Source organism: Dipodomys spectabilis, unplaced genomic scaffold, assembly GCF_019054845.1.
Source record: "Dipodomys spectabilis isolate Male_0828 unplaced genomic scaffold, ASM1905484v1 ptg000227l, whole genome shotgun sequence".
NCBI classification, from domain to species: domain Eukaryota; kingdom Metazoa; phylum Chordata; class Mammalia; order Rodentia; family Heteromyidae; genus Dipodomys; species Dipodomys spectabilis.
In genome coordinates this window covers 3,656,928-3,680,298 of record NW_024870904.1, presented here as the reverse complement: position 1 = coordinate 3,680,298, position 23,371 = coordinate 3,656,928, and the positions used below count along the sequence as shown (strand labels likewise).

Here is a 23,371-nt window from a genome sequence, read left to right as displayed (position 1 = left end):
ACATACCTTCATGTGTTCTTAAGGAATGATTAACCTATATGTACTTAAATTACTCTCCATATATAGTTCTTGGACTGCTTCGTGGTCTTGGTCTTACTTGAAACTTCACCTGTATTTGTTGCTAAGCTTTATGGTCTTTCTACAAATTTCTGTTTGTTTTCTAAAGTATTCTCACAAGATTTCTTTCCTCTATTTTCTCTCTCTATTTTTGATTTTCTACTCACTAGTGTTGGTTATTTTTCTCTTTCTCTCTCTTTGTATCTATCTTTCTATCATTTTTTTTCTTTTTTCAATCCCTCTTTCCTCCATATGTGTCTCAGTTGTTTCTTTTCTTCAAATGATCTATCTGGAACAAGATTTTCTTAGTGATCAGCTTTAAGTTGCTGACATGGCTCTTAGGATTGACATTTTTTTTACCCGTAGTATATGAAAATTATTGCCTAGAGAGTTCTACAGGATTCCAGAAACAAAGAAAATTAGAGCAACACAAAAACACAAACAGATAGATGTATGGGAAACCAGGGTTCCAAAGGCTCTCTGACACTTTGTCCCTGGACATCAGAAAGCTCGCATAGTTCCTGGAGTGCACACTGGGAAGATTACCATTGATAACATGCAAAATTGAAGTATCTATATTAATAGTACAATCAGAGCCACAACAGGTTGTGAGGAAAACATGTTTCCTTATTCTCCTGAAACAGTAGACTGTCGCCCAGAGAAAATGCAGACATGGAGTTCACCTTACCTAGGCTTCAAGGTCAACAGCACCTCAGTTTCAGATGCTATCTTTCCAATAGTAAGGAAAAGGCCTGCACTCCAGTCTCTTAACCCTCTCCAGATTTCTCTTTTAACCCTTCTGCGGGCAGCTCTCAGTGCTCTCAGTGGTGTGAGGGTGGATTTCCAACCTTTCAAACCTTTTTCCCTTCAGCCAACTTCAGAGTTCCCTACAGACAAGTACTTCCTTCTACCAATTGATACACTACAAGAAAATCTGTATTCTGCTGATTTTGTGTTGGTCTAACTTCATTTGATGTGGTATTTCATTTTGTTTTTCCATCCCACTACTGTTGAATATTTTAATTCACTGCCAGTATAAGATTGGAACTAGTGTTGAAAAAAAAAATAACACAGTGATGAGATGTTCTCTATTAGAAATATCACTTGTCGCAAAATCTCACAGATGTTTGCTCACTAATTGATTTTGATCTCTGAGGTATTTCACTATTAACTAACACAAGTGAAAATATATCCTTAGAGATCTACTGCAGAAAGGACTCAGGAATATGTGATGCATTTGAGCATTTGGTCATATTGATCATTTTTGTCATCTTGAGTGTCCCTTGAGCCTCTCTATATTTGCCTTCACCTTCCATGAAGGCCTATTAAAATGAAAACTTTGTCAAGGAACATTTTTTTCCCTCCCGCCTATATTTTGTATTGTAGAATGTAGCCAAAGTTCACAAAATTTCATGGTAGCAGTTCTTTTGTACATAGGAAGGAAATATCAGGGTATCTATGACCACATTTCAATATTTAGCATTTAAACCAAACATGGTAAACCACGGATATTTTTATGTGGGAACTCAATTAAATCTTATAAGGGCCTAATCACGTATTAGTTACTTTCTGGAGTACTGTTACTGTTTTTTGAACATTCATGTGGACACTGCTTTTCATAGATCTAGCAATGTCCTATGTTCTGTATTCCATGTGATATCCTGAATGTGTGCTGCTTGCTTTTTGAGTACTTGTTAATAGAAGGTCTAAATAGGATTTATAGTGAAGCAGTATGTGTAAATGCAGGAAAAATATTCGTTTAATTCATTTTTACCCTGGTATGTACTAAAATTTTATCAAAAATGATAATATAATTTTTCAGACACCTCCTTAGACTTAATGTTATCATGCCAGATTATTGTCTCCTTAGAGTTTTTATCTTGTCTCTATTGCTAGCAGCAGAAATGTGATTGCATGCATTATGGCAACTGTAATTTTTTATTGGTCTTGGGGCTTGAATTCTGGGTCTGGCTGTTTTCCCTCAGCTCTTCAGGTCAAGGTGAGTGCTACCACTTGAGTGACAGTGCTACTTTCATTTTCTGGTGGTTTATTGGAGATAAGTGTCTCATGGACTTTCCTGCCTGGACTGGCCTTGAACCTTGATCCTCAGACCTCAGCCTCCTGAATAGCTAGGATTACAGGTATAAGCCACCAGCGCCCTGCAAATCTGAGTATTTTAATGACCCGGTTTATGTATTGTCAAATATTTCTAGTTTGGTATTTAATTCTCCTAGTGAATAGATAACAAAGCTAGCTGCAAACATTTTATGTAAGACAAAAGCATACCTGCAGCATAATGAAATTCCAGGTTGGAATTCTCATAACCCAGGTCTAATTTCTTGATGGAAATGTGCCATTACAGAAGCTGATGTCATTTGATGATGTGGCTGTGGACTTCACCTGGAAGGAGTGGCAGGATCTGGATCCTGGTCAGAGGACCCTTCATAGAGCTGTAATGCTGGAGACCTATAGCAACCTCATGTCCTTGGGTGAGCAAAGGTTATTTTAACTTGGAAGATCAAGTGCTTTTATTTTAGTAGACATTAGACTATTTATGTTATTTAGGGAGAAGATTCCAGTCCATTCTCAGGTAAAAAACTGCTAGTATAAAAGCCAGTCAAATTTGAGTCTGAGAGCATGGTCTTGTATGTCTTTCACACTAGTGCTTGAGCCACAATTCTATTTTCGCTTTTGTTTTGGGGTATATTCTGTGTTTCCGTGTCCAGGTTGGTTTCAAGCCCGCCTCTTCTGATCTCACCTCCTAAATGTAGGATTACAGGTGTAAGCCTTTGGACCATTACATTTTCAAAAAAAAAAAGATTAGAGGCCATGGGAAGTGTCATTTTTTTTCTAAGGGAAACTTCAACTTCATTATATGTAACACAAGAGCTAATTTTATTCTCGTTTTTTAAGAAGGCAAATCAGTAGTTGGACAAAAGTTCTAAGCTATGATCCACTAATAAGAGACTGACTTCCCAGACTTGGGTAATTATTATAGGTGGATCTACAGTCTAGAACATACATTACTACTGACAGTATGCTCTGGAAATCAGTAGGTGAAAGTGTGTATTTGTAAACCAAACCTGATACAGGCTTTAGTGCTTCAAGCTACAAATCCTAGATACTCCGGAGGCTGACATCTGAAGATTTCAGTTTGAAACCAGCAGCTGTAAAAAATTGACCATGAGACTCTTATCTCCAATTAACCATTCAAAAACTAGAAATGTAGTGAAGACTGCAACTAGTATAATGCTAGCTTTTAGAAAAAGAGCTGAGTTCAAGCCACAGAGTTGGCAAAATAAACCCAAAGCTGGATGCTACTCCACAATGGAGCAGTTAAGAATTGAGAAACCATGGGCTTGGAAGTTGGCTCAGTGGTAGAGGAATTGCCTTCCATGCATGAGGCCCTGTGTTCGATTCTTCAGCAGCACATAAGCAGAAAATGAAAGCCGGAATTGGCATTGTGGCTCATGTGATACAGTGTTAGCCTTGAGCTGAAGATCTGCCGGACAGCGCCCAGGACCAGAGTTCAGGCCCCACAACCGGACTGCCCCCACAAAACCAATTGAGGAACCACATTTATGAGCAACCTTGTGAACAGGATGTCTGCGACCTTACGTTAATGATAACCCAGACAAGACAAATTGTTCTCCACTATTTCTTATTCACAGGGTACCGTGTACCTAAACCAGAATTGATTGTGAAGCTGGAACAAGGTTCAGAACCATGGATAAGAGAAGCCTCAGACAAGAATTTCACAGGTGAGTTAAAGCATCTACAATGCTAATGATGGGTCCAGAGCCCAGTTGATCTGTTTATCTTGAGCTGTACAGAACGATAGTATACTTAGTGCCCCTGAGTCATGTATAGCAGAGAACTAGGTGATCCTTTGTCTCAAGGAATTGTCAATCCAGAATTCACTGGGGACAAACTGAATTTGGTGTGCCAGTGTAGTTAATATTAGCAATTCTCTTTGTCTGTAGAGAAGTCATTGTTTAAGAGAAAAAGACAATAAGACATGTACAAAAGGAGATCTCATTTTCTTTTAAACCAGTATTATGCAGGTAGGAGGAAAATAGGAGAATAGTCGTGCTGCTATTCTCTCATCGGGACAATAGCTTATGAGTTGTGCTGGGCATAGAGTGAGATTCAGAATGGGACCATTAAGAGTATGTAGATGAATCATTTGAGTAAATATTTCCTAGAAAAAAATAGAAAAATCTGAAATACAGAAAAACATTATTTTCCATTGTAAAATGTCAGTACTACATTCATAGTATGTTGCAGAGAAAAGTTTATTTTCTGCCTAAAACAATGCTTTGATATTTGAAAATCTTGTAACACTTAAAATGTGAGAAAATACCTTTACAGTAAGGAATTTATGGATCTCGTTTATGTTTTTGTCTATTTTTCTGTTATGCATTTTAGATGTCCCACAAATGGAGGATGTGATTAGCACCTGTCAGGAAAGTCACAATAAATATCTCTCTGAAGTAGCAGTCATGAATAGTAACCCAGGGGAGGTAAAAGTGAGACTTATAAAAAGTTTTAATTTGAGCTCAAAACAGAAGTCAGACCTGATTAAGAATAATGGGAACTCCTCAGGAATGAGGACAGAAAAGGTCACTGGGAGTCAGAACATGGGTGTTTTCAGTGAACCTGGTAAGATGTGTGCTGTATATAGTCCTCATTTGTCTTCTGTAGTTGAAGAATATGAACAATGTAAAAGGTCTTTCACCGAGAAGACACACCCTATTGTCCCTTAGAGAATATACACAGGAGAGAAACAATATGAAAGTAAAATGTGTGGAAAGATTTTCACCAGTAAGGCATATCTTACTGTCCACCAGAGAAGACACCAAAATGAGAATCTTTTAGAATGTAACATGTGTGAAATGTCTTTTACCTCCAAGTCAAACCTTACTCTCCACCAGAGAACACACACAGGAAAGAAACCTTATGAATGTAACATTTGTGGAAAGTCTTTCACCTGGAAGTCAAACCTGACTATCCACCAGAGAACACACACAGAAGAGAAAACTTATGAATGTAACATGTGTGGAAAGTCTTTTGCCAAAAAGGCATGTCTTACTATCCACCAGAGAACACATACTAGAGAGCAACCTTTTGAATGTAACATGTGTGGTAAGTCTTTCACCCAGAAGGCACACCTTACTGTCCACCAGAGAACACACACAAAAGAAAAACCTTTTGAATGTAACGTGTGTGGAAAGTCTTTCACCCAGAAGTCAACTCTCACTGTCCATCAGAGAATACACACAGGAAAGAAACCTTATGAATGTAACGTGTGTGGAAAGTCTTTCACCCAGAGGTCACACCTTACTTACCACCAGAGAAGGCACACAGAAAAGAAACCTTATGAATGTAACATGTGTGGAAAGTCTTTCATCCGAAAGTCAAAGCTTACTGTCCACCAGAGAAGACACACAGGCGAGAAACTTTTTGAATGTAACATGTGTAAAATGTCTTTTGCCTGGAAATCAAACTTTACTGTCCACCAGAGAACACACACAGGAGAGAAACCTTATGAATGTAACATGTGTGGAAATTCTTTCACCAAGAAGTCAAACCTTACTGTCCACCAGAGAACACACGCAGGAAAGAAACCTTATGAATGTAACGTGTGTGGAAATTCTTTCACCAAGAAGTCAAACCTTACTGTCCACCAGAGAACACACACAGGAAAGAAACCTTATGAATGTAACGTGTGTGGAAAATCTTTCACCCAGAAGCTACACTTTACTGTCCACCAGAGAAAACACACGAGAGAAACCTTATGAATGTAACATGTGTGGAAAGTCTTTCACCAAGAAGTCAAACCTTACTGTCCAACAGAGAACACACGCAGGAAAGAAACCTTATGAATGTAACGTGTGTGGAAAGTCTTTCACCCAGAAGGCACACCTTACTGTCCACCAGAGAACACACACTGGAAAGAAACCTTATGAATGTAACGTGTGTGGAAAGTCTTTCACCCAGAAGGCACACCTTACTGTCCACCAGAGAACACACACAGGAAAGAAACCTTGTGAATGTAACATGTGTGAAAGGACTTTTACCTGGAAGTCAAACCTTACTGTCCACCAGAGAACACACACAGGAAAGAAACCTTATGAATGTAACGTGTGTGGAAAGTCTTTCACCCAGAAGCTACACTTTACTGTCCACCAGAGAAAACACACGAGAGAAACCTTATGAATGTAACATGTGTGGAAAGTCTTTCACCAAGAAGTCAAACCTTACTGTCCAACAGAGAACACACACAGGAAAGAAACCTTATGAATGTAACGTGTTTGGAAAGTCTTTCACCCAGAAGGTACACATTACTGTCCATTAGAGAACACATACAGGAGAGAAACCTTATGATTGTAACATGTGTGGAAAGTCTTTCACCAAGAAGTCATACCTTACTGTCCATCAGAAAACACACACAGGAAAGAAACCTTATGAATGTCATATGTGTGGAAAGTATTTCAGCCAAGAGCTACAAGTTACTGTCCACCAGGGAGCACACACAGGAGAGAAATTTTATGAATGTAAGCTTGTGGAAAGTCTTTCACCCAGAACATATACCTTTCTGTCCATCAGAAAAAAACCGACCAGAGAGAAATGTATGTAGCAGGCATGGAAATTCTTTCACCTGGAAGGCACAACTTAACATCCATCACAGAACTCAAGGAGAGAAACCTTATGAATGCAACCAGTGTGGAAAGACCTGGAGGTCACAGCTTAACACACATAAGTTGATTCACACAAATGAAATAACTTAGGATTGTACTAAATGGGAAAGTCTTTGATCTGTAAGAAAATTAAAATTGCAATACAGAACCAATACAGGATAGAGACCTTATGATATAGCAGATGTGGAGTCCTCCAACTACAAGACACAGCTCAGGGTTCATCACAGAACACACAAAACACACAGACACACACACACACACACACACAAACACCCTCACACTCAAAGAGGAGAGAAATCCTGTGTAGGAAAAATAAATGGAAAGGTTTTCAAGAAAAAGTCTTAACTCAGTTTGCATCAGAGAACAGATGCTGGTGAGAAAATACAAATGTAACAATTTTGGAAAGTCCTTTACCAAGTATTCATGGATCCAAGTTCATAGGACACACAGCAGAGTAATCTTAAAAATATTACAAATGTGGAAATCCTTTGATCAGAAAGGAACACGTCATGTTCATCAGAGAACTGACTCACATAGGAGAAAAGAAAGTAGTGCATAGGACATACGTGAAATGACTTTCAATCAGAAGTGAGTCCTCAGCATATGTGAGAGCATAGACAGGAAAGAAATTATGAGTATAGAAAACATTTTGCCCGAAGTCCCATCTGTACAGGTATCAAAGACCTGGACACATGACAGAATCTCTGTAAATATAAACATGAGAGGAAGTCTTTCAACCAGAAGCCAACCCTCAACAAGTATTAGAACATTCACCCAGGAAAGAAACCCATTGTAGGAAAATCTTTGTCAGAAAACCTGTGTAAATTATACAGAGAAATCCTTCATGGCAGAGATAAGCTAGGTTTGATGGGAAATCATTCTTCACTCTTCAGCTCTCTCTGAGCCAACATTTCTCATATTTTCATCGTGTTGAGTGGGGATGGTGTCATTCAATATTATCCAAAGGTGGAAACAACCAGTTATAACAAGTAATTCTGAGATTGAAGTTATTAACTTGCATCTTTTATACTAAGGAATGGTGTGTTAGAGTAATTTGATAAACTCTTTTTAGAAATATGAGGTCTGTCCCTGTGGGACTGATCAGATCATCTTTAACATGGTTAGGGTAACAATGATTGAGTGATGACTGTTATGATAGGAGGCAAGAACATGAGAACAACTTTTTTTCTCTTGCTCCCTTAAATCCTCCCTCTGTATGTGTGATCCATGCATTACAGTACAAATGACTTACTTATTCCAGTTCAGTTTTTGAATGGAAGATATTAGTCCTTATTGCAGTACATACATAGTAGTAAAGTCTTTCTCGGAGGGGTAACAATGCTGGATAGGAAATGTATTCATGACCTAATTCATGTAATTGTATAACCAATTTGTACAGTATCTTTACAATAAAATATATATTATAAAAATATGGTGGATTTATAAAGGCAAGAGTCTCAGCATTTTGCCTTGGGGGAAAACCTCAATATATCTTCATTGCTTGCTGTTTTCTTTAATTAATCACTGGTGATGAGCAACTTGTGATTGATTCAATCTTAGCCCATTTAGTTGTTCTGCTGAGTGAGCTATAATAAAACACCAGTGTGGACGATGAGTCGCACCTGTGTTATCTCATAGAGGGCCAATGTAGATATGACATTAGGGGAAATAATCAAGCACACAAAGATATTAATCTCTCACAAAAATTGAAATAAACAAAAAAATACTATCTGCCACTTGAGCTACAGCATCACTTCTAGGCCTTAGAGGAAGAAAAGAAGGAAGGAGGGAAGTGAGAAAGGGAAAGAGGAAGGGAAGGAATGAGGAAGAAGGAAGAAATAAACTATTCAAAAGAAGAATGTTTAATTTTTGGTGAATGTGAGTATTATTCTTTCAGAGGTGGGGCTCAAGAAAAATGGCTTTTACAAAAAGCAAATTCTTGAACTGTTTACAAAATGATAAAGAGGATGTAACATTTTATAAATTGATTTAATATTCAGTAATATTAAGTAAGGGGGTCAGGTGTGGCTGGTGCCCTATTGGCCACATGGTGGATGGTGGGGTCTGGCATCTTGTTTTCATTCAGGGGGAAGGAAATGCCCCATCCATCACTTGCCTCCCAAATGATGGGTGTGGCTGGTTCCCTGGAAGCCGGCATGGACATTTGGCTGATATGTTACTCAATCTGTTAGTTCAGTTTGTGGGACTGGGAATTTCCTGTAGTGATGATTTAAGGTCCCAGAATATCAATATATTTGAACGAGAAGACTGTGGTCCCGTGCTGTGTGTTCATAGATGTAGGAGAAAACCTCTTTTCAATCTGAGCTGTTCAAATGTGTTTAAGCATTTTTGTTGTTTTTCCCTTTCTGATTGCACTTTATTTCAAGGCCACTCCCAGGGGTGAATGACAGGATATTTAGTTTCAGCTCATTCTAAAAGCTATGTCCTCAGAAGAGAAGTGGTCATCCATGATGAGTACATATTCACCCTAGACATAATCACTAAGAGTGGGTTAAGTTACACAAGTTCTCAAAATGTCAAGAGTCCTTCCACACGGTTCATCCTGTAGCCCTTTTCAAAATTAGGCTTTTTAAGAGTTCTGCCTTTGTATGAATATTTCAGTTCGAAATTAGATTGTTTTCAATAGCCATTCAGTGAATGTTACTGGATAAAATATACAAATAAAGTCATATTTATTTTAGAGAAAATTCTGATGTCATCAGCAGGGGCAGTTAATATGACTCAAAGTGAGGACCCAAAGAGTCTGCTCTCCAAAGATCTAAATATTTAACCAAGAACCTCTAATTCCCAAGCTATATGAACCCTAATGAGAAAACAAGATGTTAGGCGAACCCTTGTTTCTTCCTCAGGTTAACCTGGAATGATATACCTCAGAGTGACTGGAAGGGAAAGAAGCTGGGATACTGAGCACACTGGGTACTGAACAAGGCTATCACAGGATTTTCACTAGACCAACAGGGAACACCCACGGCCCCCTTGCTTTACCTTGAGCACTTATATCTTTATGTTTGTCCAGCTCTAGGTCATTTTTCCTCCCATAATTAGCTTAACATTAAGTGTACATTTTTTTGTTTGCTAAATGAATTGAGAACTTCTTGTAAAATTTTATTTTTCTGGATCACTTACACCCTTGTATGAAGTCCCTGTTATACAGGTCTCAGTACTTTGAGTAGATGACTACCTGGAGCATCCACAGCCAACCATCTTTGCCTCACTTGTATATGGATCTGAGCAAAACCCAGCCAAAACTTTATATGTGCATTCTAACTTAAATGTTTTTTTACCAAAAGTTTGATGTGGAGACTTCATCTGATGTGGTGCAAGTTGGTTGGGCTCATGGTCTATGCCAGAACTCAAAATGGAAGGTACAGGAAAGAAAAGTTTGGTAAGGAGCCAGCTGAGGAGAGGAGGGCAGTGCCAAAGTCTTCATGCAATAGGCAAACCTGGCAAGCCCCTTGGGACAGGAGTGAGAAGCCCAGAGCAGGGTATGTGCTACCCATCAGTCAACCACCAGCACAGCATGGCACCTGCAGCATGGGCCAAGGTGCACACGTGTTTCCTGCAGGGCTGACTGTTGACACAGGGACCTGTCAGAGAAGTCAGTGGCCTAATGTAATAGTCTTGTCCTATGTAGATGATACAATTACTTGTGGACTAGGAGAATTGGTAGTAAAACATTGTTATTTGAACTAGTAAAAATTCTTCAGGGTCTGTGTGAATGTGTGTGCCCTAAGAAGAAAAGAAATTGAAAAGTAGTTCAGAGAGAACTTCAATGACAAGTGTGGGACTTGAGTGCACAGCAAAATAGATCCTTTACTATCACAACAAATAGGTGAAAAGGAAGGGTTTCCTTCACTTATTTTTACCTACCCTTACAAATCCTATTGTGTTCAAAATAATAACAGAAATGTATGTGTTGATGCTTAATGTTGTACAACAGCTAGTTTATAAATGACAGCAGAGTTCTGTGTGCGGTCCCTGAACTCTCTGGAAAGGAAGGCAATACTATTGAAAGTGAACTTATGTCACTTGTAAGTTTGTCTTTTAAATTCCAGAGGAAGCATTGATTAATTTAAATGAGCAGACTTTTTGTTTTGCTGGTCTTTAGGCTTGAACCCAGGGGTCAGGTGCTGTCCCAGAGCTGCATTTGCTCAAGGGTAGAACTCTACCACTTGAGCCACAGCACCATTCCTGCGATACAAGCACTGTACCACTTAGCTACCTTCCCTGTCCTATAAACAGACTTTTTATGTTAAAAGAAGAAAGAATAGGTTGGTATGTAGTATCCACTTTCCATGTCCAAGTCTGAAGGTTCAACCCCTCAAGTGAAAGGAAGAAAGTAGAAAATGGAATGACAGGAAGTATAAAGTTACAACTACAAAGAAAAGTAGAAGAACAAAGGCAATGAGCCAGTAATTAGGTTTTTGTTTGGGATTGTTTCTTTTTTCTTTCAATTGTTAGCTGTGGGGTTTAAACTCAGGGAGGGCCTGGTATATTCCCTATGCTTTTCACTGAAGGCTGGCATGCTACCACTTCCAGCCAGAATGTCACTTCTAGTTTTCTGGCATTTAATAGGTGATAAGTCACAATGAATTTTCTGCTGATGTGGTGCTGAGGAATTGAACCCAGTGCCTCATGTATGCAAGGCAAGCACTCTACCATTGAGCCACACTCGCAGCCCTGTCTCCTTTCTTAAAACAGTGTGGATGGGGCTGGCAATGTGGGTTAGTGATAAAGTGCTTGCCTAGCATGCATGGAGCACTAAGTTTGATATCTCAGTACCTAATAAACAACAACAGCACCCAAATACCTCTAGAAGCACTGGTGTTGTAGCTGAAATGGTAGAGTAGTAGCCTTCATCATAATGAATTTCAGGAACAGTTTTCAAGCCCTGAGTTCTAGCCCCAGGAATGTCAAACAAGAACAATAAAAACAAGATGAAATGATCAAATGAAAATAAAACAAAAAAAAAGTCAGCAAGTTTCATTGATAAACACAACACACAAACACACACATAGACACACATACACAAATAGACTTTTATCAAACCATATTCCTCTCCTTTACCATGTCTGCTCTCCGTCCCTGCAGCAACTGCTACCTACATCCACTGGAGAACTTACTCTGTGTTTCTCTTGTTTTTGCATTCTTAAAAAAATTTATTGTGAAGATTAAAATATAAAAGTAGTATCAATAGTCATGAGAAAAATTCCAATCAAAATACAATAAAATAACCATTTTTTTTAATTTTATTTTATTGTAAAGCTACTATACAGAGGGTTACAGTTACATGAGTGAGGTAATGAGTACACTTCCTCTTGAACATTGTTACCCCTTCTATTGTTTTCCCCCTACCATCCCCTCCCTCCCTCCCTTCCCCGAGGTTCTTTTTTTTTTATTGTGATTAAATGATTACATAATTTCAAAGTCACAAGTTCTTTCTAACTTCCCTGGAGCAAATTGTCTACCACAGTCTGTATTATATAACAGTGTTCACATGTTATATACCATATTTGTGATCAGCAGCATGGGGATATTTAGTAGAGGTTCAACCAGATGAGCGGGAGTTCTTTGTTTCTTAAGTCCTGTTAGTTTTGTCGTATCACCTAACCTTTTGCATTTAGCATCCACTTATCAGGGAGACCATGTACCGTTTGTCTCTTCGTTCTTGGCTTACCTCGCTCAACATGATTCCTTCTAGCTCCATCCATTTCCCTGCAAATGCCATTATTTTGTCATTTCTAATGGCTGCATAATATTCCATTGTGTATAGATACCACAATTTTTGGATCCATTCATCTGTGGTGGGGCATCTAGGTTGTTTCCATATCCTAGCTATTGCGAACAGTGCTGCAATAAACATGGAGGTACACGTGTCCTTGTATATTGGTTCCTGTTGTTCAGGGTAGATGCCTAGAAGTGGTATGACTGGGTCATAAGGGAGGTCAATCTTTAGCTTTCTAAGGACCCTCCAGACTGCTTTCCAAAGTGGTTGTATAAGTGTACATTCCCACCAGCAGTGTAATAGGGTTCCTCTTTCTCCACATCCCCCCAGCATTTGTCGTTGGCTGATTTGTGGATGTGGGACATTCTGACTGGGGTAAGGTGGTATCTCAGGGTTGTCTTTATTTGCATTTCCTTCACCACCAGGGATGATGAACATTTCCTCATGTGTTTCTTTGCCATTTTTATTTCTTCATTTGAGAAGTCCCTCTTTAGTTCCCTTGGCCATTTAGTAATTGGTTTGTTAGGTTTGGGAGGGATTAGTTTCTTGAGTTCCCTGTATATACAGGATGTTAACCCCTTGTCTGATATATTGCTGGTAAATATTTTTTCCCAATTAGTTGGTTGTCTTTCTAGCTTAGTTGCGATAGATTTAGCTGTGCAGAAGCTTTTTATTTTAAGGTAGTCCCATTTGTCGAGTCTCTCTCCAATTTGTTGTGACCCTGGGACTCTGTTCAGGAAGTTCCTTCCTGTGCCTATTAGTTCAAGTGTCTCTCCTACTCTGTCCTGCAGTAGTTTCAAAGATTCAGGTTTAATGTTAAGGTCTTTAATCCATTTTGAGTTGATGTTGGTGCATGGTGATAGGCTGGGGTCCACTTTTAGTTTTCTGCATGTGGCTGCCCAGTTTTCCCAGCACCAGCGGTTGAAGAGGCTGTGTTTCTTCCATTGTATGTCTTTGGCTCCTTTGTCGAATATCAGCTGGCTGTAGGCCTGTGGATTTATATCTGGATCTTCTATTCTGTTCCATTGGTCTTCGGGTCTGTTTTTGTGCCAGTACCATGCTGTCTTTGTGATTATAGCTCTGTAGTAGAGTTTGAAGTTCGGCATGGATAGCCCTCCCATATTGTCTTTATCCCCTAGAATTGTTTTGGCTATTCTAGGTCTTTTGTTGTTCCATATAAATTTTTGGACTGTTTTCTGTATTTCAGTGATGTACGTCATTGGGATTTTAATAGGAATTGCATTGAATTTGTATATTAGTTTTGGAAGTATCACCATCTTTACTATATTAAGTCGGCCTATCCAGGAGCATGGGAGGTCTTTCCATTTCCTAGTGTCTTCTGCAATTTCTTTTTTAACTTTTTATAGTTCTCATTAAATAGTTCTTTTACATCTTTGGTTAGGTTAATTCCTAAATATTTTATTTTTTGGGAGGTTATTGTGAATGGGGTTGCTCCCTTTATTTCCCTCTCTTCCTTTACGTTATCAGTGTATAGGAAGGCAACTGATTTTTGTGGGTTTATTTTGTATCCTGCTATTTTGCCGAAGTGACTTATGATTTCTAAAAGTTTGGGGATGGAGTTTTTGGGATCGTGGAGGTATAGTATCATGTCATCTGCAAAAAGGGATAGTTTAACTTCTTCTTTCCCTATGCGGATCCCTTTAATGTCTTTTTCTTGCCTTATTGCCCTGGCTAAGGGTTCTAGGACTATGTTGAAGAGGAGTGGAGACAGTGGGCATCCTTGCCTTGCTCCTGTTTTTAGGAGGATTGGTTGTAGCTTTTCCCCATTAAGTATAATATTGGCTATTGGTCTGTCATAAATGGCTTTTATTGTTTTTAGAAATGTTCCTTCTATTCCTATTTTCTCCAGAGCTTTTAGCATGAATGAATGTTGAATTTTATCAAAGGCCTTTTCTGCATCTGTGGCGATAATCATGTGATTCTTGACCTTGGCTCTGTTGATATGCTGGATTACATTTATTGACTTACGTATGTTAAACCATCCCTGTGTCTCTGGGATGAAGCCTACCTGATCATAGTGTATTATTTTTTTTATGTGTTTCTGGATTCTGTTAGCTAGAATCTTGTTAAGGATCTTTGCATCTGTGTTCATCAAGGAAATTGGCCTGTAATTCTCCTTTTTGGTTGGGTCTTTGCCTGGTTTGGGGATGAGTGTGATATTGGCTTCGTAGAATGAGTTTGGGATAGCTCCCTCCTTCTCTGTTTCTCTGAAGAGCTTGAGGAGTATGGGTATTAGTTCTTCTTTAAAGGTCTTATAGAATTCTGCTGTGAATCCATCTGGTCCTGGGCTTTTTTTTGTTGGAAGACTTTTGATAGCTTCCTGTATCTCATTATAGGATATTGGCTTATTTAATTGGTTAACTTCTTCTTTGCTCAGTGTGGGTAACTTGTATTTCTCTAAAAATGCATCCATTTCCGCCAGATTTTCTTCCTTTAGAGAGTATAGCTTTTGAAAGTAGTCTGTTAGAATTGTTTGGATATCTTGGGTACGTGTTGTGATGTTTCCTGTGGCATCCCTAATCCTATTAATATGGGTTTCCTCTCTTCTTTTTTTAATTAATCTTGCCAACGGGCCATCAATTTTGTTTATTTTTTCAAAGAACCAGCTTTTTGTTTGGTTTATTTTGGTTATGGTTTTCTGATTTTCTAATTGGTTAATCTCTGCTCTCAATTTGGTTATCTGGCTTCGTCTAGTAGCTTTAGGTCCCATTTTTTCTTGTTTTTCTAGCTGTTTTAGTTGCAACATGAGATTATTTACTTGGTCTGTCTCCATTCTCTTGATGTGGGCACTGAGGGCAATAAATTTGCCCCTCAGGACTGCTTTTGCTGTGTCCCACAAGTTTCTTTGTGAGGTGTTTTCATTTTCATTGAGTTGTAGGAAATGCTTTATTTCTTCTCTGATCTCTTCTGTTACCCAGGCCTTGTTAAGGAGTGTGCTGTTCAATTTCCATGTATTAGAGAAATTTCTGCGGTATGCTTTGTTATTGAAAGCTAGCTTGATTCCACTGTGGTCAGATAGGATACAGGGGATTATGTCGATCCCTTTGTATTTGCTTAAGTTCCTTGCATGAACTATGATATGGTCTATTTTGGAGAAAGTTCCATGAGCTGCTGAGAAGAATGTGTACTGTGTTGTTTTAGGGTGAAATACTCGGTAGATGTCAGTTAATTCCGCTTGAAGTATGGCCTCACTTAATTCGGTAGCTTCTTTGCCAATCCTCTGGTTGGTAGACCTGTCCTTTGGTGAGAGTGGCGTGTTAAAGTCTCCTAGTATTATTGTATTGGGATCTATTTTATTCTGTAAGTTTGAGAGCATTTGTTTAACATATCTGGGTGCACCGATATTTGGGGCATATAAGTTGATGATGGTTATATCCTCCTCTTGGATTGTTCCTTTTATTAATATGTAGTGTCCATCCTTGTCTTTCTGTACTGATTTTAATGAAAAGTTTATTTTGTCAGATATCAGGATAGCTACACCTGCTTTCTTATTGGGGGAATTTGATTAGTAGATCCTTTTCCACCCCTTCACTCTGAGTTTGTTTGTATGTTTGGCTGAGAGGTGGGTCTCCTGAAGGCAACAGATGGATGGGTCTTGTTTTCTGATCCAGTCCTCAGTTCGTTTTCTTTTAATTGGAGAATTCAGCCCATTTATATTAAGAGAAAGTATAGAGAGATGCATTGTTGTCCCTGCCATTCCGTTTTCCTAAGTTTTTCTTCTTTCCTTTCCTCCTGTGCTTGCTCAGTTAGACTTTAAGTAATGCCTGTTTGGGGCAGGTCCCAGTTCCTGGTTGCTTTCTTCAGGTTGTGTCCCCCCTCTTAGAATTCTTTGTAATGCCGGCTTAATGTTTATGTATTCATTTAGTTTTTCTTTGCTATTAAAAGTTTTCAGTTCTCCATCGAATGTGAATGCTAGCTTTGCCAGGTATATCAGTCTGGGTTGGCAGTTATTGGCTCTCAGGGCTCGTATGGTGCTTTCCCAGGCTTTTCTTGCATTCATTGTTTGTGTGGAGAGATCTGCAGTGATTCTAATTTTTTTCCCGTTGTAGTATAGCTCCTTCTTCATTTTTGCTGCATGCAGGATTGTTTCCTTATTATTCAGATCCATCATTTTTACTATAATGTGTCTAGAAGTGTTTCTCCTGGGATCTTGCTTGTTGGGTGTTCGATAAGCTTTTGTGATGTAGTTAAGATGGTCGTTTTTGAGGTGGGGAAAATTTTCATTGACTATCTTGTTAAGTAGGTGTTGCATTCCCTTGCTCTGGAATTCCTCACCTTCGTCCACTCCGATTATGCGAAGGTTAAATTTTTTAGCATTATCTGCTTGCTCTTGAATTTCCCTTTGGTTTAATTTGAGTGATTTTTCCATATCTGTCACTTTTTGGTCCAGTTGGTGTATTCTGTCTTCTGTATCTGACACTCTACCTTCCATTTCATTCACTCTGTTGAACGTGGCTTCTATCGTGGTTTGCATGGTGGAAATGGATCCCTTTATGGATTCAATGTTGGTTCTCAGAGTACTGATCTCACCTCTCAATGAGGTGAGATCATTATGCATTACCTCTAATTTGGCGTTTATCTCACTTCTTACTGAGGTTTGTGCAGCTTCTATTTTTGCATCCAACTTTTGTTTGATATCCTGTATATCTTTTGATAGTTCATCCTTGTGCTCTTTCAATTTCTGATCCATTTCTCGCTTTATTTCTTGAGTCATTGCCTCCAGCAACCCTTGGATGTAGCTTTTGTCTTCCATTCCTGCTTTGCTCCCACTGGGGCTCTCCCCTGCGTGGCTGCTGGCTTTTGAGGTGAGCTTGCTGTCCTGGGTAGTGGTAAACCTTGTGATTTTTCTCTGTGATTTTCGCATGGGGGTTCAGGAGACTGCTCTTCAATCTTGTTTTGGTGTGTCTGTCTTTGTTTGGTTGCTGATTCTGTATTGGTAGAGAGAGTCTGTGCCTGATCTGGATTTTGTTGGGAGCCTATTTCCAGCTGCTATTCTGACTTACTTAGGATTCTCAGCTCTCTGCTGTAGATTGCTGGCAATTCCCGCCTTTGGAAGGGTTGAGCAGCCTAGACTGCTTGTGTTTGCTCCTGCAGGTGCTCTTGGGAAGATCAGATGCTCTGGATGCACTCTCCCAAATACTGGAGTCTGCTATGGGCTCCTGATGTGTTTTTGTTTGTTTGTTTTGGGCTGGTTGTGGGCTTGAACTCTAGGTTTGGGTGCTGTCCCTCAGCTCTTCAGCTCAAGGCTGGCACCCTACCATTTGAGCCACAGCCCCACTTCTGACCCTTTTTGCTTTGTTCAGGCGCCGGTCCCTGGGCCTGGTTCCGGCCCCAGCCTGGAGCGCGCTCGTTAGGCCTGTGCTAATGTGTATACCACCTAGGTTATGCAGCCTGGAGGACACAGTTCAAATTTCTTCTACTGTTGGTAGTCTTGAACCAGGGGCCCTGTTCCTGGCTTGGGCATTTAAGCTCCCTTCCAGGGGCACTCTTGCTCTGGCCTGGCCAGCAGAGTGTGCTCCACCGGCTGGTGGAGCTCTCGAACAGTTCCCAGTTTTAGTGGGTCCTGTGGTCCAGGTGTTGGGGTAGGGAGTCTAGGTCAGGGTCTGGGGATTCCCTCCAGCTCTGGTCTCCCTTGGTGGATTCACTGTCCCCTGTGGGGTACTCACCCTGTAGGTCGTCAGTTGTTGTTGCAATCCGAGTTCAGTTGGGGTGGTTGCGTGCTGGGTTGGGCGGCCCCCGGCCGGATAGTTGCGATCGCGATTGGGCGGGTGGTCTGCGGACAGGTCCCTTTGTCACGCTGCTGGTGCCGGGCGGCTTTGGCGGTATGGAGCCTCTCTGTTCCGGTGGAGAGTGAGGGGTGGGGGTGGGATCCTCGTGGAGACTCCCGGCTGGTAGGTTTCTCTGTTCCTGGCGATCCGCTGTTCTGCAATCCGGTACCTGGTGATCTGCAAGCAGCCCCCTGTGTCTCTGTGGCTCCAGCAGCCCCCGCGGGGCCAGCTGGCCGGCGGCTTGGCGCACTGCCGTGCGGCCAGTAAAGGTTGGGGGAGGGGTCTTCGCTCTTCTCTGTTCTGAATTTCTTTTCCTCTCTTTCTTTTTTTGTTATTTTCCACCTCTGGTTTTTCTCTGAGTGTTCGTCTTTTTGTTGTTGTCGGTCTCTAGGGGAGATTAAGCGTTGGAACTCGAACTCTCTTTTTGGTTGGAGAGAGCTTTGGCGTTTCCCTACTGCCCCGTCGCCATCTTGGTCCGGAAGTCCTAAAATAACCATTTTATACATGTTAGTGTGGCCATAGTTTTAAACAAAACAACAAAAATCCTTCCAAAGTCTAACAAAATCTAGGAAAGATGTGACAGCAATGTGAACTTGGTGCATTTCTCTCCGGTATGTAAAACTATCAAAGATGGGACAAAAAGTCCTAAAAAGAACTGAATATAGAATTACATAGAAATATTGTCCAGTACTTCTACACTTGTACATAACATAGGGAAAAACAAAGATTTCTATAAATACCATCAAATACGGAGTAAGTTTCAAGAAAGACAAATACCACAAAGAAGTCCAAGAGTATTTACAGAGATTAGTTGAACTACTTATAACACAGTCCTGTACAGCAGTCAAAATTATGTTTGACCACACTTTTTCAGCAAATCCATTAAAACTTCATTAGGATAGTCTAATGTTATTTATGTGGATGTGATGTCTGACAAGATTCTAGGCAACCTTTGCCATCCATTAGAACTTACCTCCTAGGTGTCATTGAATCCCAAAAAAGTGAGGCAACATTGTGATCAAATTAAAAAATGAGAAGCAAACTAAAGCAAATCTGCACTTAACTTAGAAGGCAAGATTTGATCATCTGCTAAATCTACAAGCCATCTTTAGCTTTTTTAGAAACATGTTCCTAAAGCTGAATCTTTTTTTTTTTTCTGTTTTTCAATCTTGGACACAATTAGGTTCATAACATGGAATGTCAAACAGAGTGAGAAATAAAAGAATCTCATCAGAGATCCTTTCATTCTTTCTTGCTTTTGACAATGAGTAAAGATTCTGGAACCATGGCTCGCAGAGAAGCCAAATGAAAGAGTCAGAAAAGAACCTGTGTGATTTTACCCTTGAAGTTTCTGGTCAGAACATGATACTTGGACTGGTAAAGCATAAAGCCTTCGTATGGGAGAAGAAACATTCCTGAATGAAGTAGAGCATTAAAGTCTCCACTAAAGACAAATCCACAGAAGAGTGAAGTCTTATGTATTACTAAACAATATTAACAGAAAATACACTCCAAAATGTAGATCCATAAAATTAAAAAGAAACAACTTATATAGGTATGTGCTTTTGCTTATACTTGTTGGTTGATTACACAGGAAATTCTTTGACCCAGCATTCTGGTTTTTCTTACACTTACCCACAATGGTAATTGTTAATATAAAATGCATGAACTTTGCAGTGACATTCACAAAAAGAGAAAATCAATTCTGTTTACTTCAGTAAGGTGTTTTTGACAGGAAAGACGATATGAATCCTTTAAAAGCAGTGTTTGCACATTAGTACTGGGTTTTTCTAATTCGCAAGAATGTTTTCTTACTTTGAGAAACTTAAAGAGAATTTATTATAGGCTAAGTGTTCACATTCACAATATTTAAGATGAGGAGTGTTACAACTTTCAAGGTTGGGAATTTTTTGTTTGTTCTGGGATTTGGACTGTCCATATCCACATTAGTGACTGAATATCTTGCCTTAAAATTTTCAAGTTTCCTATTTCATATTATTTTTTAGGATATAATCTGAATTTCAAAGAGGACATTGTAACTGGGCTCTCCTGTCTAATGGCTGTAATCTTAGCTACTTAGAAGGCTGAGATCTGAGGAAAGTTAGTATTATCCCCACTTTTGCTCCTCAGCTCCACCCAGACCTGAACTCCTCCCAGACCTAGATTTTTCCTCCATACTGCTGACCACCCCTCTCTCTACCCACACCTACCTGAGCATGCACCTACCTAACTTCCTGCTCCCCAGCTCCTCTGGCTACCTGAAGAAAGACAGATGAATGTGCTCTGTCTCCTGGGAAATATAGTCCTTCTAGTAAACTTTATAATAATCTTTCTCCTGTGCCTGCTTGTGGTCCCCTGGGATACACATGAAGGATACCTACAAGGATCACAAAATAAATCCATGGGTAAAAGAATGTCTGAGACACTTATCTCCAATAAAGTACCCAAAGTAGCTGGATGTCGAGATGTGGCTTACGTGGTACAACATTATCATTGAACCAAATAATTTCATGATCATTTTCCAGACCTTGAGTTCAAGAATCAGGACAAGCACACACATATCTAGGGCATTGTATTGTATTCAAATTATATTTTATCAATTGATTAGGAACACATACACAGGAAGTCTCTCTTTTTTTTTTTTTTGGTCAGACATGGGGCCTGAACTCTGAGTCTGGGAACTGTTCCTCAGCTCCGAAACTCAAAGCTAGCACTCTACAACTTGAGCCATAGTGCACTGCAAGCTTTTTCTACTTATGTGGTTCTGAGGAATCAAACCTGAAGCTTTTTCTACTTATGTGGTTCTGAGGAATCAAACCTGGGACTTATTCATGCAAGCAAGCACTTGCCCTGACAGTCTCTCTTATTTTAAGCGATGGAGAATAGGCTAATTATATTAGTTGAGAAATTGTAATGTGTCAGAACACACATATAAAGTGGAGTATATCTGTGCGAGCAACATTTTGAAAGTTTCAAAAGCCCTAGGAAGTGCAGAGGGTTAAAAGAGGATGAATATGTTTATATAAGACATTTTCAAGGAATGTTTAAGATTCATTGGCTTCAATTCACAAAAAGCAAGTTTATAAAGTCACATGGGTGAGTACCAGGATCTGTAGGTTCAGGAGTATAAGCGCACAACTCCTGACTCTCCTTGTCTAGAGGACCAGAGGTTTGTCAGCCAGTTTCTGGTACCGGGAGGAACAAGTGCTAATGGCAGCACAAACCAATGAGCCTATAAGATATCATTAAACCCAGACTGGGGATAGACTCTCCCTAGGATCCTCAGATGGCTTCAAGTTACACCTCCCAAGAAGACAAGCTGGGCTTCTACCTCTTGGCTCTGACTATGGAGTGCAAAACTGTACTTAAGAGCAAGTCCAGCAGCAAGGCAAAAGGAAAGAAACCCGAATTTGCAAACTAAAAACACCAACAGTGAGCAAGGAGGCATTGGCCTCTTTTCTCCCTTTCCGGCAAACACACTTTCAAATGCTCTGTGTCCTAATAGAAACTACAATTCCCATAATGCGATGCATTCACCTAGAGGAAGTGGGCCTGCTACAGGGTTTTCACTGGCACCAGACACTTGGTCCTAAGTGTGCATGCATGCATGAGGAACTTCCTCTCCCATCTACGGGAACTAAGGTGAGTTTCTCCTTGAAAACTCAGTTTACCTCCTGAAACTTTGTGAGATCAACCAAAAGAAAGAAATGTATTAGAAGCATTAGATAATTTGGACTTTTAATTCTTAGTTCTATTAATGTAATTGAAGTTATGAGACCCCATGGTTTTGTTTTTATTATTGTTAAAAATGTGTGATCTGGTACATATAAATTATGTACCTTTTGCCTTAAAATTTTGAATATCTCCCCTCTCACATTAAAAACGTATTTGTAGCTGGGTGCCAGTGGCTCATGCCTATAATCCAAGGGACTCAGGAGGCTGAGATCTGAGGATGCTGGTCCAAAGCCAGCTCGAGCAGGAAAGTTCATGAGCTTTCTCCCCATTAAACCACCAGAAAAATGGAAGTGGCCTTGTTGCTCAATTGGTGTAGAGCCCACCTTGATCTGAAGGGATCAGGGATAGTGCTCAGGCCCAGAGTTCAAGTCACACAATCAGGTATTTACAGACATTTAACCAATTGATTCTGGGATCATTTTTCCCTGCTGTAATATATATATATATATATACATATATATATATATATATGTATATATATATATATGTATATATATATATATGTATATATATATATATATACTGAAATAAGATAGCAGGATTTTAAGGTAGACATACTTTATAATCTTTGAATTAAATTGATTTGTCAAACTCTCCTCATTACTTCCCCAGAAACTCCCAAATTCCATCTATGAAATTTCAAGGAGTTTTTGCTTATTTGTGTCTGAAGTTTTCCTTCCCTTAAAAAGTTTTTTCCCTGGTTTTGTTGTTGGTCCTGTGGCTTGAACTCAGAACATGGGCACTGTCTCTGAACATTTGCTGTGCTCTACTTGCCTTTCTTTTATTAATTGTTTCAGGGAACTAGTGAAAAGTTTCCTCCCAGGGTTTCTTAGAAAATGGTACTCCTTCCCAAGACTTCAAAAAATGGTTGTCTAGGAAGATTAGGTTGAATGTGGGTGGAGGTAGAGTTTAGGGTAGGTCTATGTTCATGTGAAGCTTGATTACTTGCTCCAAACCAGTCTGTTTTTACTTTTCTGTTTTGCATACCCTGTTTTGTTTTGATTTTCTACCTCTTCTCTGATCCTAGAAGTTTCTGGCAGCAACTGTAGGCTACATATTTAGGGGTCCTCAGATTTGTCTTCCCAGACTGTATGCATTACACTGTGGAATAAACCTTTTGCCTCTCTCCCTCATATCAAAGCTGTCTCTTAAGGGTTTATTGTGATTGTTGATGATCCTTTCCCCACATCATGAGTGGGAAGGCTTGTGTAGGAAATATTCATGCCTGATATTCAGTCCTCCAGTGCATAGGTTCTCCATGCCTCTTTTAGTGGAATGGAGCTCTTCCTCATGAAAATGCAGATCATGAGGTACATTTGGATGTATAGATGGCAACATTGGAG

General features: G+C 39.7%; 1 protein-coding gene across 1 annotated transcript; it reads left to right on the top strand.

Moving 5' to 3' along the window:
• Nucleotides 1-4,943: 4,943 nt before the first annotated feature.
• LOC122123327 (zinc finger protein 182-like) lies at nt 4,944-5,795 on the top strand (the record flags this gene model as incomplete). The annotated part of the gene is made up of 1 exon (XM_042697681.1): nt 4,944-5,795. A coding segment is annotated over exon 1 (852 nt), but the record flags the coding sequence as incomplete, so codon positions are not given.
• Between the last annotated feature and the right edge of the window lie 17,576 nt (nt 5,796-23,371).